We start from the raw sequence: 13,115 nt of genomic DNA, 5'->3' as shown, positions 1-13,115 counted from the left end.
GTTGAAAGAGGTGAAAATCTAGACCAACAAAACAGAAAAGAGCAACAGGCTTTTTACAGGCTAATTTTTGGACTGATTTTAGCTGACCAAAATAAATTGTTGCTTAGCCTGGGCTTTGTGGCAAATTTAATATTTCTTCTATTATAGGCAGGAGTTGGGTTAATTAAAACAGCACTAATTACTCCTCTCCCCACTGTTCGTAAACAGAAAGGTGTTTGAGATTTGATACCCCTTATAAGTGGTGGCATATTTCCCAACCTGTCCGGTTTGGTGTTTTTTAAGCTATTGAGAAATCCCTGCTTTTCCAAGACCATCACTCCAAGCCAAAGTATTAACTCAAAGAAACACTGAGCCTGCACTGAAGTTGAGTGACTTAAATTCCATTTTTATAATTACCATTTTATCTGAATCTAGTTTTGTATGGGAGACAGGTGAATCAAGTGATTGAGATGTCACATTTTCATTAATCTCTGGGTTAAGTTTCAACCTTCTTAACTTTAAATACACAAAACCTTGCTATATGGTTACTAAAAATTGAGTTAACTACTCTCAAGAGTAGGAAAATACATACATCCATTTCCAAATATAATGATCATGGGAAAGTAAAAGGAAACACCCAAAATTCATTTGTGACAACTCATGAATTCCTTTCTCTGGGGTTCGAATCCTGCCTGCTTCCCAGTGCTTATGGTGTTTTCCTGGTCTATCCATAAACTTCAGTTTGTAACCTAAGACAATTAGGGCAATATTATTTTACTGGCCAATATTTTCCTCTTTATTGTTGAAAAAGTGTATTAATATTCTGGCGTTCATGAAATCTGCCTTAAATAATAAACTGATGGTTGCAAAGCTGTATATTGACATAATAGCCTATGCTCAATTTACAAAAAGGCACAATAAAATTTTCCAATATGGGTCCTGCTTAGCAGTAATCTGAATATTAAGCAAAGCATATATCTTTAGAAATGAAAACAGAAATGCTGGAGAAACTCAGAAGGTCTGGCAGTATCTGTAGAGAGAGAAAATAAGAATTAATGCTTCAAGTCCAAATGAATCTTCTTCTGAAAATGCTGGAAAGCAATTGTCCTTCCGAAGAAGTCATGCGAACTTGAAACGTTAACAATATTTTCTCTCTCTTCTCACAGATGCTGTCAGACCTGATGAGTTTTACAGCATTTTCTGTTATTTCAGATGTCTAGCATCACAGTATTTTGTTTTTATTATATACATTTTCAGAAGTTGAGAAGAAGATCGATAACAAGCACAAAGCTCTGATATTAATTCTTCTGGGGATCCAGCTTCAGACCTCAATCAGAAGCCCAGTCCTGATCTTCAAGCTACGTGTACCTCTCAAACCAATTGCAAGTATATTCAATAACTTACAAGCACAGTAAGAAACCAGGTCAATATTTCCTAATTCCATTTTAGCTGCTTAACTTAACATTTGATTCAAACACAACAAGCATCATTGCTAAATGCTGGGGACGATTCTCCCAAAAAAAAACTAAGTGCCCAATGGGCAGGAAAACGGGAGGTTTTTTTGGGCATACTTAATTTGAATGAATCTCTGGCACTCTGTGCTCCACAGAGCATCTCAGGAGGATTCACACCGGTAAGTGGGAGTCTGGGGCCTCATCCCACTGGAGAAGCCAGAATCAGCACGCTGAGCTTGTCACTGCCCATGCACCTATTTGACAGTGGCAAGATCGGTGCATGCTCGTTGGCCCATGCCAGTCTACCAATTGCTTCACTGGGCCCCTACCCACCCCCCAGTCACTCACCTACCTGACTTCCATTCCCCCCCCTCCAGGCCTGCCCAAATCGCCAGTCTCCCATGGCCAGCCCCCAGCTCCTTGCCTCTCCCCTGCATGTGTGCAGTCCTGATCCCCCCTCCCTCTTCCACCAATCCCTAATGCAGAGTGCACAGTGAGTCCCCCCAACCACCAATCGACCCTGCCCACAGTAAGCCCTGTCTCTTGTCACTGCCCAGTCGGCACTGCCAGGGTGCCCAGTGGGTACTACCCAAGGGGCACCCCCCCGCCCCTGTCCTCCTGGAGGGCTTCAATGGCCTCTGTACCCACCAGCAAGGTGATCATGCCTGGTCCCTGTTGATGGAGACCAACTTTAATCTGTGCTGATGGGAATTCTCCCGGTAGAGGGAGAAACATTAATGAGCCCAGAAAATAGTGTCCCAGGCTCACTAATGATATGGCTCGCACTGATTACAAAGAACATGGCCTGGAGACTCGTAATCGGCCAGATGCCAGTCATGAGTCCCACTACAGGCTCCTGCTAATGTCTCCCGACCCGCTGTGCTACACGAGCAACAGGCCGGGAGAATCGCCCTCCGTTGTGTCTGAGTTTCTGTGTCAGATGTTTAACTTTTTAATTTTATAACATGTTTTATAATGTTCTACACAACATTACATATTCAAAATATAATGACAGTGAGTTACCTTCTGTTACTTTCAAAATAGTATTTTTGAAGGTTGAATAATAGCTGCTTTTCACAATTTTCAGAATATTAGCTATTTTGCAAACCTTGGGATTCTGGAGCTGTACGAAATAATCACAACTTTGTTATCGTGAGTAAAAAAATGATATCTGATTTGATCATTATTGCCACATGTATTGAAATACAGTGAAAAGTATTATTTCTTGCACACTATACAGACAAAACATATCGTTCATCGAGTACATGGGGGAGAAGGAAAGAAGAGGCGCAGAATGTAGTTTACAGTCATACCAGGGGATAGGGAAAGATCAGCTTAATATAAAAATGTCAACTATACCATCTGAATGACCAAAAATAAAGCTTAATGTCTTATGCAAGAAACATAAACAGTAATATGATCATGCTGAGATGGTCAGCAAGCAATTTGCTTATCAGCTTACCATAAAACCATAAGCCATAGGAGCAGAATTAGGCCACTTAGCCCATTGAGTCTGCTCCACCAATCATGGCTGATATTTTTCTCATCCCCATTCCCCTGCCTTTTCCCCATAACTCCTGATCCCCTTATCAATCAAGAAGCTATCTATCTAAAGACATTTAATGACCTGGCCTCCACAGTCTTCTGCAGCAAAGAGATCCACAGATTCACGACTCTCTGGCTGAAGAAATTCCTCCGCATCTCTGTTTTAAAGGATCATCCCTTTAACCTGAGGTTGTGCCCTCTGATTCTAGCTTTTCCTACTAGTGAAAACATCCTCTCCACGTCCACTCTATCCAGGCCTCATAGTATCCTGTCAGTTTCCATAAGATCCCCCCTCATCCTTCTAAACTCCAGTGAGTACAGACGCAGAGTCCTCAATTGTTCATTGACCTTTGGTCAATGTCAATAGGTAAACGAGAGCTAGATGGTATCTGGGATAGCACAGGGAAGAAAATATGCCTTTATGTTTTTCCTCATACTCATCAAGACACTTGGCACAGGGTGTAATGAAGCAGAGGAAATTGTGAATTTTCTGTGAGCAATCACAAATGTGAATGTACCTATATCTCTACTGTATTGTGGCATTTCAACCTATTGCACCAGACACAAACAAAATATGGGAGCAAAAATAGAAAATAAAACTGTAAACTGATGGACTTTTATTTAAATACAGGTCTGCCAGCATCTGATGAAAGTAAAAACAATTAGCTACATCTATGCTTAGATGCTTTGCCTGAACACTAATAATTTTACTGTTATATATTTTATCATATTTTAAATATTGTATGTATAGAAACTATTAAAATGTTTAAACTGTGTTATAACAAAGTATTTCACAAGAGCATTATATGTTAAATAGGCAGCAACATACAAAACATTATCAAAAATGCAGCTTTATCATTCTTGCTACCTTTGTAGGTTCAACATTTATTTTAAAACTGAACAGCAGAAAGGAGAAATTAGCTTCAGTTTGGTTCTGCGTACAAACCTGCTTATATATTCCAAGCAAGTTTTCTTTTCTTGCCATCCAAAAATAAATTTCTGAACTTGGAATAGGATTTGTCTCTTCGAATAAGTCATCACCAGAATTCTGTTTCATAACATTTGTTATCTGATGCATCCACTGGATCACCATGGACTCAATAGAATGAAGTACTGATTTGTCCATTTGTGGAAGACTACAAAAATAACAGTCGAGCCTCTTAATCAGATTGGAATCATTTGGCTAGTTCATTATATCTGCATCTACTTCTACATTGCTAAAACACTGTGCAACATTTAACCTTGAAATGAGAGATGCAAAGATTAATAATGACATTTTACAAAAACCAACTGCCCATCATGAGGCTATGGCAGATTTGCTAGTTCTGAAAATCATTTTGTTTCTTTCTCCCTGAACTTCCCAGGGAAAAAAGCGAGGCACATTTAATTATATTTTTTGCTGCTTTTACCTTTCACTCACTATGAAACCTCCTGAAATTTCTTAACAATTCTGTCCTGTACACCACATATTGTCAATCAATCTAATTATGCTTGAGGCCCCTGGCAATTCTGCCTCACCCTCACTTCCTTCCTGCCGACCAGCAAAGATCACCTTCTTGTTCACTATGCTTTCCCTGACAAATATCCTTATTTGAAGATCATAATCCTGCTTTAATCCAAGCATCTGTCTAACTTGTCCCATTTTCAACTGCTTTCATACCCTGATCCTGTAATTCACTTTTTCTTCAACAAATTAGGAGTACTATTTTTTAGTTCCTAAGCTCAACACATTTTGAAAGTACATTTGCCTACTTTCAGCAATCATTTTCAAAACAAAATAATTTTTCCACCAGAGTTGACTAAGAATGACGCGTGCAGACATTCAGAAGCACTGTCACTGGAAACAAAAGGTTAAAACAGTGAAGATGTGGGGGGTAAATGCTTAAGCCAGCAAGACATGGAGCAGAAGGGAAAAGAAAGCCTCAGGGGTTGATTGTTTATCTACTTACACAAATAAATGAGAATGCCACTAAAGAGGAGAAGCATGGAGCAAAGATAGAAAGTTACAAACAATGTATAATTATAAAATTAATTTATATATTAAGAAGTGAAAATAGTTTCAATTTCATTTATTTTTTTTAATGAACCTTGAAACCTGGGTATCTGAATAGACTAAGAAGTCAGGCATGATTTGCAAGACTTAACAGGCTACAAGATGAAGGCATTTAGAATCGCAGGCACCAATGCACCCCTCCCCGATGAGCTTAACGCATTTTATGCCTGTTTTGAGCAAGAGGTCAGCAAGACCGTGCTTCCACCCTAGAGGCCTCGGCCGAACCAATATCTGAGGTCACCATCAGACATCAAATCAGCCTTCTCAGAAGTCAACCCACGGAAAGCGACTGGCCTGGATGGGATAAATGGACAAGCACTCAGATCCTGTGCTGAACAGCTAGCAGGAGTATTTGAAGACATCCTTAACATCAATCTGAAGTCCCTATTTGCTTCAAAATGAGAACCATCATCCCTGTACCAAAGATAAGCCAGGCAGCGTGTCTTAATGACTATCACTCGGTGGCTCTGACATCCATCATTATGAAATGCTTCAAAAAGGTTGGTCATGGCACAAATCAATTCCAGCCTCCCAGATTGCCACAATTCGCCTATCATCGCAACAAGTCCACAGCAGATGCCATCTCCCTGGCCCTACACTCAACCCTGGAACACTTGGATAACAAAGACACCTATGTCAGACTCCTATTAACTACAGCTCAGCCATCATTATTCCTACAAAACTGTGGCCTGTGGCTCGGCTCCGTCCTCTGCAACTGGATCCTAGACTTCCTAACCCACAGACCACATTCAGTAAAGATAGGCAACAACAGCTCTTGCACAATCATTCTCAGCACATGACTGTGTCCTCAGCCCTTTCCTTTATTCCTTATACACCTATGATCGTGCGGCCAAATTCCCCTCCAATTTGATTTTCAAGCTTGCTGGTGGCACCACTGTGATAGATCCAATCCCAAACAATGATGAGACAGAATACAGGAAAGAGAAAGACAATCTGGTGAACTGTGACAACAATAATCACTCCCTCAATGTCTGCAAAATGAAGGAGATAGTCAGGAAGCGCAGTGGACGACATGTCCCTGTCTACATCAATGGGGAGGTAGTTGAAATGGTTGACAGCTTCAAGTTTATATGGGTCCAGCTCATCAACAACCTGTTTTGCTCCCTCCGTACTGACACTGTAGTCAAGAAAGCCCACCAATGCCTCTCCTTTTTCAGGATGCTAAGGAAATTCGGCATGTCTGCTACGACTCTCACCAACTTTTACAAATACCATAGAAAGCATTCTTTTTGCTTATACTATGGCTTGATTTGGATCCTGCCCCTGGACTGCAAGAAATGACAGAGGGTCGTGAATGAAGCCCAGTCCATCACACAAATCAGCCTTCCAGCCATTAACTCCATCTATACTTCCCACTGCCTCAGAAAAGCAGCCAACATAATTAAGGATCCCACAGATACTTACTCTCTTCCACTTTCTTCTGTTGGGAAAAAGACACAAAAGTCTGAGGTCACATACCCACCAATTCAAGAATAGCTTCTTCCTGTTGCCATCAGACTTTTGAATGGATCTACTTCATATAAAGTTGATTTTTCACCCTAGCTATGACTGTAATGTTAAGATGTAACGAATGACAACTTTGTATTGGATGTAATGTGGCCAATGGGAACAAGATGTAAGGGTCAGCTGACCCAGTAAACCATGGAACCAATTACAGAGTGATGTAATGGTCAGCTTACCAGCTGATTCAGTGAATCTGTGTAGAATTGTGGGAAGCCTGGAATGGCCCAGGGTGAGGCCCCAAGTTTGGAGTAACGATGTTTCTTTATTAAACCCTTTCTTTCATTTATAAATTGGATTAAGTTGTTGTATTTTTGTTATCTGCATTTTTTGAACAGCATCTTCTGAAGAAACACGTAACACTAATTCTGCACCCTCTCCTTTCCTTCTCTATACGTGGTATTCTTTGAATTGCACACAAGGAACAATATTTTTCACTGTATACTAATACATGTGACAATAATAAATCAAAAGATTATTTGGGTTTGTTTGTGTGCGTGTGTGTGTGTGTATGTATATATGGACACACGCACACATATAATATATAATGGTTCATTAAATAAGATTGAAAATTCAGTGATTCACAAAGTAGAAAAAGTTAATTGTTACCAAGCGACAGGAATCCAGTGACATAGACATAGGAGAAAAAAAGCGTCAAGACAAGTGAGTCAGAGAGAGATGGATTTGAAGCTTTCTAAGCATAAGAAAAAGACAAGGCTGATAAGACAATATTTCATTAGATAATCAGTTATCAGATTAGCAGAAGTGCAACTCCAAGACTGAATTTAGGAAATTAATTTGTTTGCTCTGCCATTGCAAAACCTGAGTTTAGAAAGCAATTGTTGGATATCTCAGTACGTTCAGTAAAAAGCATCAAGTGAATGCTCAGGAATTCACTGTAAGAAAATCACTTGCCAGTCCAAAGCAAGAAATGTCAAGCTAATGTTTTTTGTGTGTCACTGATATTGCTGAGGTAAAGAAATAGTGGGAATTTAAATCATTATCTTGTGTTTGTATTGAGATCTTTCTCTGGTGTAATATAATTCACTTTGTGTTCATAAATATTTTATTGTTTGTGTTGCAAAGTTGGGTAAAGTAATTGTAGATTGGAAGGTCGGAAGTTAGAATTTGGTGGTAGTAAAATTGTAAAATGCTAGGGGGAGAGCATTTATATGGTCCCATTAAAAGGTGGTGCTTTTTTCTCTGCTTAGAGATTTAAAATGCAAGTATATAGAGATCCCAGACATTAGTATCACAAGGACAAACAGCAGTTTTTTCCCCCAGGACAACGGGCTTTTGAATTTAGCCAATCAATTTGAATGAGGCACTTAGATACCAAAAATCTATTAAATTTAAATTTGCTGGTTTTGATAATCTAGAACCAATCATCTTGTGAGAAGTATTGATGTGTCATCACAGACATAAAAGGGGAAAGTGGGACAAAGAGGGGAGAGCAACTGCCACCTGCCAGAGCTAACAGCTCTCAGCTCTCAAGACAGAGAGAATCAATGGCTCTCATAGCTTCACCTAAGTCTTAGAGAAAGTACCATCCAGACAGGAAAGGTACCAAAGAAGAAAGAAGTTCCAGACAGAAGAATCAACAGAGAAAGCCCAGAATGTTCTGGAAAACACAAAACCGGTTGTAATTTAGACAGTGACTAAATTCTATTTTTCCTAATGAGTGGGAATTGTATTTATTTGAACAGCGTACCATTAGAATCTTGTTTTATTCGGGAATGGTTAATAGAAGGGATTTATTTGGTTGTTAGTAGTTTAGTTAATTTGTTCACTGTTAGTTAGATAAATAAATTGTTATATTTGCTTTTAGAGTGGATGTCAGTTTTTTTTTATTTAACCACCAGAAGTTGCTGAAGAACAAGTCAAATCACTTTACACAAACTTTTTATATGGCGAGGTACTCCTCTTTGGGTGTTTCAGTTTTTGTTCTCAGAGGGGGAATCCACCTCTGCTTTATAACATTTGTATTAAAAGTTCATCAGCAGGCTCCTGTGAATTTGTTCAGTAGCTTTCTTCCACAGTTTCTAACAAACAATGGCTAGCATCTATCAACAGTAAGAAGTCTGACAACACCAGGTTTAAGTCCAACTGATTTATTTGATAGTAAACTCACAAGCTTTCGGGGTTTGTCCCTTCGTCAGGTGAATGGAGATTTCTGGCCTCAGACAGAGCATATAGCAGCACAGACAGTTTACAGATTACTGATTAGAATGCAAGTCTTTACAACTAACCTGCTATTCAAGTCTTAAAGATGCCAACAGTGTGAGTGGAAAGAGCATTAAGCACAGGTTAAAGAGATGTGTACTGTCTCCAGACAGTACAGTAAGTGAGGTTTTGCAAATGCAGGCAAGTCATGGGGGTTACAGATAGTGCAACATGAACCCAAGATCCCTACTGGAACCATCCTCATGTGTGCAGAACTTGGCTATCAGTCTCTGCTCAGTGACTCGGCACTGTTGTGTGTCGTGAAGGCCGCCTCGGAGAACGCTTACCCAAAGGTCGGAGGCCGAATGCCCGTGACCGCTGAAGTGTTCTCCAACAGGAAGGGAACTTTCCATTCACCTGACGAAGGGGCAAACCCCAAAAGCTTGTGAGTTCACTATCAAATAAATCGGTGGGACTTAAACCTGGTGTTGTCAGACTTCTTACTGTGTTTACCCCAATGTAACGCCAACATTTCCACATCATAGCATCTATCAAGCCAGGTGTCATTCTGGGATCTGACTTGTCCAATATTAACAATAGCTGGGACCACAACAAAGTGCACAAAGTTGCAAATAGGAGACAAGGGTAGGGAGAACAGCAAAAATGCAGGACAATAAGATATGAGTGCATATGACAATAAGAATAGGTGAGGTAGCAGTGAGATGAGACCAACACAGCAAGAATGCAAAAGGTATGAGGGGATGGATACAAGAGGTTCAGGTGAAATGAACAAATCTGCAACAGACAAGGAGAGACAACACTACAGCAACATAGATGAAAAAGGGTTAGTTCCAAACATCAAGAAAAACCTGCTGACAAAATTAAAAGACAATGAAAACACTACATGACTAAGAAAAAAACAAGAATAAAAACAAAAATTAAATAAATGCAACATAGGAAAAGGGCACTGCAGGAGGACCAAAAACAAGACAAATATCAGTGAACAAGAGGCAAAAGTCCCCAAAGCATTTTGGTCAGAGTTTAACAAAGATATAGATTAAATGGTGAAGAAGAAAACACAAATAAGAAAAAAGGAACGTGCACACAGGGTTAAAAATACGCAACAGGCATTCCCAGCTGTGCATAATCAAACAAAGTAAGAGACATTTATTTTTTCATTTTATTTTAAGCAACATCAAAAACTTAATTTCTTCCAGTTTGTATGCAGTCCTTCAGTTACATGTAATACCTATCACACTTTAACCCCACAAAAAACTTATTCATAAGATTATAAGAAAGAGGAGCTGATTCATTTTACGGCCTCGCTTGAGCAAGACCGGAAAATCTCATCTGAGGTCAATAGACATTTCTGTTGTCCGCCCCTCAACCACTCCAGTTCTGTAGAATTTTGGCAATTGCATCTACTCTGCTATTCAATAAGATTATGTGTGATCTTTGACCACATCTCCATTTTCCCATCTGATCCCCATTCCCTTGATTCCCTTAAAGGTCCAAAAGTCTATCTATTTCAGCCTTGAATAGACCCAACGACTAGAATTCTCTACCCAAAAAGACCCATCAATGCTCAAAAATTCACAAACTGACTGAAGAAATTCATCCTTATTTCAGTCTTAAATGATGAACCCCAATGGCCCTATATATAAACTCTCCAGCCAAAGGAAACAATTTCTCAGCATCTACCCTAATAAGTCCCTTCATACAGTTCCGTAGGATCTCAAACTCCTAGATCCATTAATATTAAGTATTTAAATACAGGACATGTATTGTTAGAAATTACCATTTCATCATCTCCAAATTTCAATGAGAATTTCCATAGGAAATTGGTCTACAATTCATAATCGAGAAAGTTGGCGTGTTAACATTTTAATCACTTTGTGGATGTGCTACTTGAAATGCTTTCAAAGGAAAATCAACCAGGAAGTGAAGTTGCTCATACTGTCCAAATATTCTTCTGTCATTAGCTGATGCTTAGGTTTTAGAAATTAAAATAAAAACTTTAAGGAAAACATAAAAAGACAATACAGTGGCTAAATTGAATAATGTTAATATGTAATTACCATTTCAATTTTGGATAAAATCTTCAATATTTACAAGATTATACAAAGTAAAAATGCTAATTACGTTTTAATACAAGGGTCAATGACTCAAAACATTAACTCTGGTGGATACTGGCAGGCCTGCTGAGCTTTTCCAGCATTCCCTGTTCTTGTTTCAGATCCCAGTATCTGTGGTATTTTGTTTCTTTATACAAGTTATCAAACTCAATAATAGCGCAATTCAAAATTAATTTCCAACTTGCAGATGTACCAACGAATTAGGAGCAGGAGTGAGCTAATCAGCTGCCTGAGCCTGCACTGCCCTTCAAATATGATCATAGTAGATCTGATTATGGCCTCAACTCCTCGTTCTTACCTACCTCTGGAAACCCCTTTCAGTCAAGAGTCTATCTCCCTTTCTGACTTAAAAATCTTTTTCTGGGGAAGAAAGTTCCAAAGACTCATGACCCTCTTGACAAAAACGTTTTCCGCATCTCTGTCTTAAATGGGAGTTCCCTTCTTTTTAAACAGCGTCCCCTAGTTCTAGCCTCTCCCATAAGGGGAAACATCCTTTTGACACCCACCCCGTCAAGTGCCCTCAGCATCTTATATGTTTCAAGATAAGATCATCTCTCATTCTTCTGAACTTCCATGAAAAACAAATTTGAAAGTATTAGAAATAAAGTAACATACTTAGCTTGAATTTCCATTTCTTGGTTTTCAAAGATACTTTCAGGAACCAGAGGCAATGGTAAAATAGTTTTTCCTTCCATTTGGCCATGGACAACAAATATTTTGCTTTTTATCATTTCAATATGTTTTCTGACATCATGACATACAGCCTGTGGCCACCCCAAATGATTATGTGTATTGGACAAAATGGGAATCAGAACCTGGAAACGCATGAATTACTTAAGTAAGCAAAAACAATATAAAAGACTATAATGGTAAAACACAAGTGGAAAGATATAGTGTTCAAAATTAAACTAACATATGTAACATTACACAGCAGCTGAGTACACTAGACATAACAGAAACTGTGGGCCTGGCAGTGATGTTCAAAGCCTACAGAGCAAAACTAATCAATTAATCTTTCAGCAAGCTATTCCAGTGCAGATATGATTTGGGAACCTACCCAACACTGTGGAAAATTGCACAGGTATGGCTGACCCACAATCTAACCAGTCAGTCACCACACGAGCAGTCTCCTCCCAAGCATAACTATAAATAGTCAATAATGCCATCACATTAAATCTACTCACTAGTAACATGTTTTGTCAATTTGTCCACTAGAGTCATTCAGCATTGTGCCTTAATCCAAGTATGAAAACTTTAGAGCTACATTATAGAAGGAAGGCAAGAGTAACTGCCTACAATATTAATGCAGCATTCAACCAAGTGTGACACCACAAAGACCTGTCAAATCTAGTCAAAAGAGCAAACAGCAAAATACTGGGTGATTGTTATTAGACATAGTGCACACAAGGACAGTTATGGTTGACATAGCCAATCGTCATAGATCCAGGACATCAAAGCACTAGACTCATCAATTTTTGATATTTGAATGACCTTCTGTCTTTTACAAGGTTGGAAATGGCAAAAGTGGGTCTAGTAGTGACCCAGTGGCCTGGATTGATGCTCTGGAAACACAGCAACTGGGGAAATTTAAATGTATTTAATGAAATAAATATGGAATAAAACCTAGGGGGAATTCTCACATCTCGGAATTAAGTCCCATAGCAGGACAGCAACATCAGAGTGTCTTCCATTGCGGGAGCCAGCAGGAAAACATGCCAAATCGTCTAGCCACAACTTCATTAATTGTGCAACCAAGTATTTTGCGCTGTATTCCATTGTGAGGGAGGCAGGAGGGCATGTATCCTATCCGAGCACTATATTGAATGGGCTCCAATATCACTGAGACAATACTGAAGAGGGTGGATCGCCTGAAAATTAAGATTCATCTCTAGGAGCACTGAGGCTGGAAGATGGACCCCTTCCAGGATATTGAATTTGGAAGATTCACTGGCAGATGTTTCCCACTCACTGCTGTGGTGTTCCAGGGTTGATGGCGGCCTCCATTCTGAATTCCAGAGATGGCCCCAGGCATTGATCAGGTGAGTCCCATTAATTGCATTCCACATTGTTCTAGGTGTGCTGCACGCTGGTGTTTTCCCACTGGCGCTGTGGAGAATTGGGCACGAGGAATCAGGTTTTCACCTGCATCCCATTAGCGGGGTGCAAATGAATTTCATACCAGCCTCCACCTGGCCTGATATAGTACATGCCCAAGTTAAACCTCATTGGCCAGTCATGACCCTAGTCTCTCAAAAGCAGATGTAC

The 13,115-nt window shown here is 39.5% G+C and overlaps 1 protein-coding gene across 1 annotated transcript in view; it reads right to left on the bottom strand.

Annotated features, from left to right (window-relative positions):
• The window catches only part of dnah9l (dynein, axonemal, heavy polypeptide 9 like), a 443,144-nt gene extending 431,600 nt beyond the window's left edge, over positions 1 to 11,544 (bottom strand). Inside the window, exons 1-3 of the mRNA XM_080198977.1 lie at positions 11,466 to 11,544; positions 3,925 to 4,114; positions 2,457 to 2,556 (exon numbers count right to left, since the gene is read on the bottom strand). Coding sequence (XP_080055103.1) covers positions 2,457 to 2,556; positions 3,925 to 4,114; positions 11,466 to 11,482 — 307 coding nt within the window. The 5' untranslated portion in view covers positions 11,483 to 11,544. The remainder of the gene's footprint in view (positions 1 to 2,456; positions 2,557 to 3,924; positions 4,115 to 11,465) is intronic.
• Between the last annotated feature and the right edge of the window lie 1,571 nt (positions 11,545 to 13,115).

The sequence above is a fragment of the Carcharhinus amblyrhynchos genome, chromosome 11 (assembly GCF_965287045.1).
Source record: "Carcharhinus amblyrhynchos chromosome 11, sCarAmb.v2.hapA, whole genome shotgun sequence".
NCBI lineage: Eukaryota > Metazoa > Chordata > Chondrichthyes > Carcharhiniformes > Carcharhinidae > Carcharhinus > Carcharhinus amblyrhynchos.
This window is presented reverse-complemented; position numbering and strand designations above follow the sequence as displayed.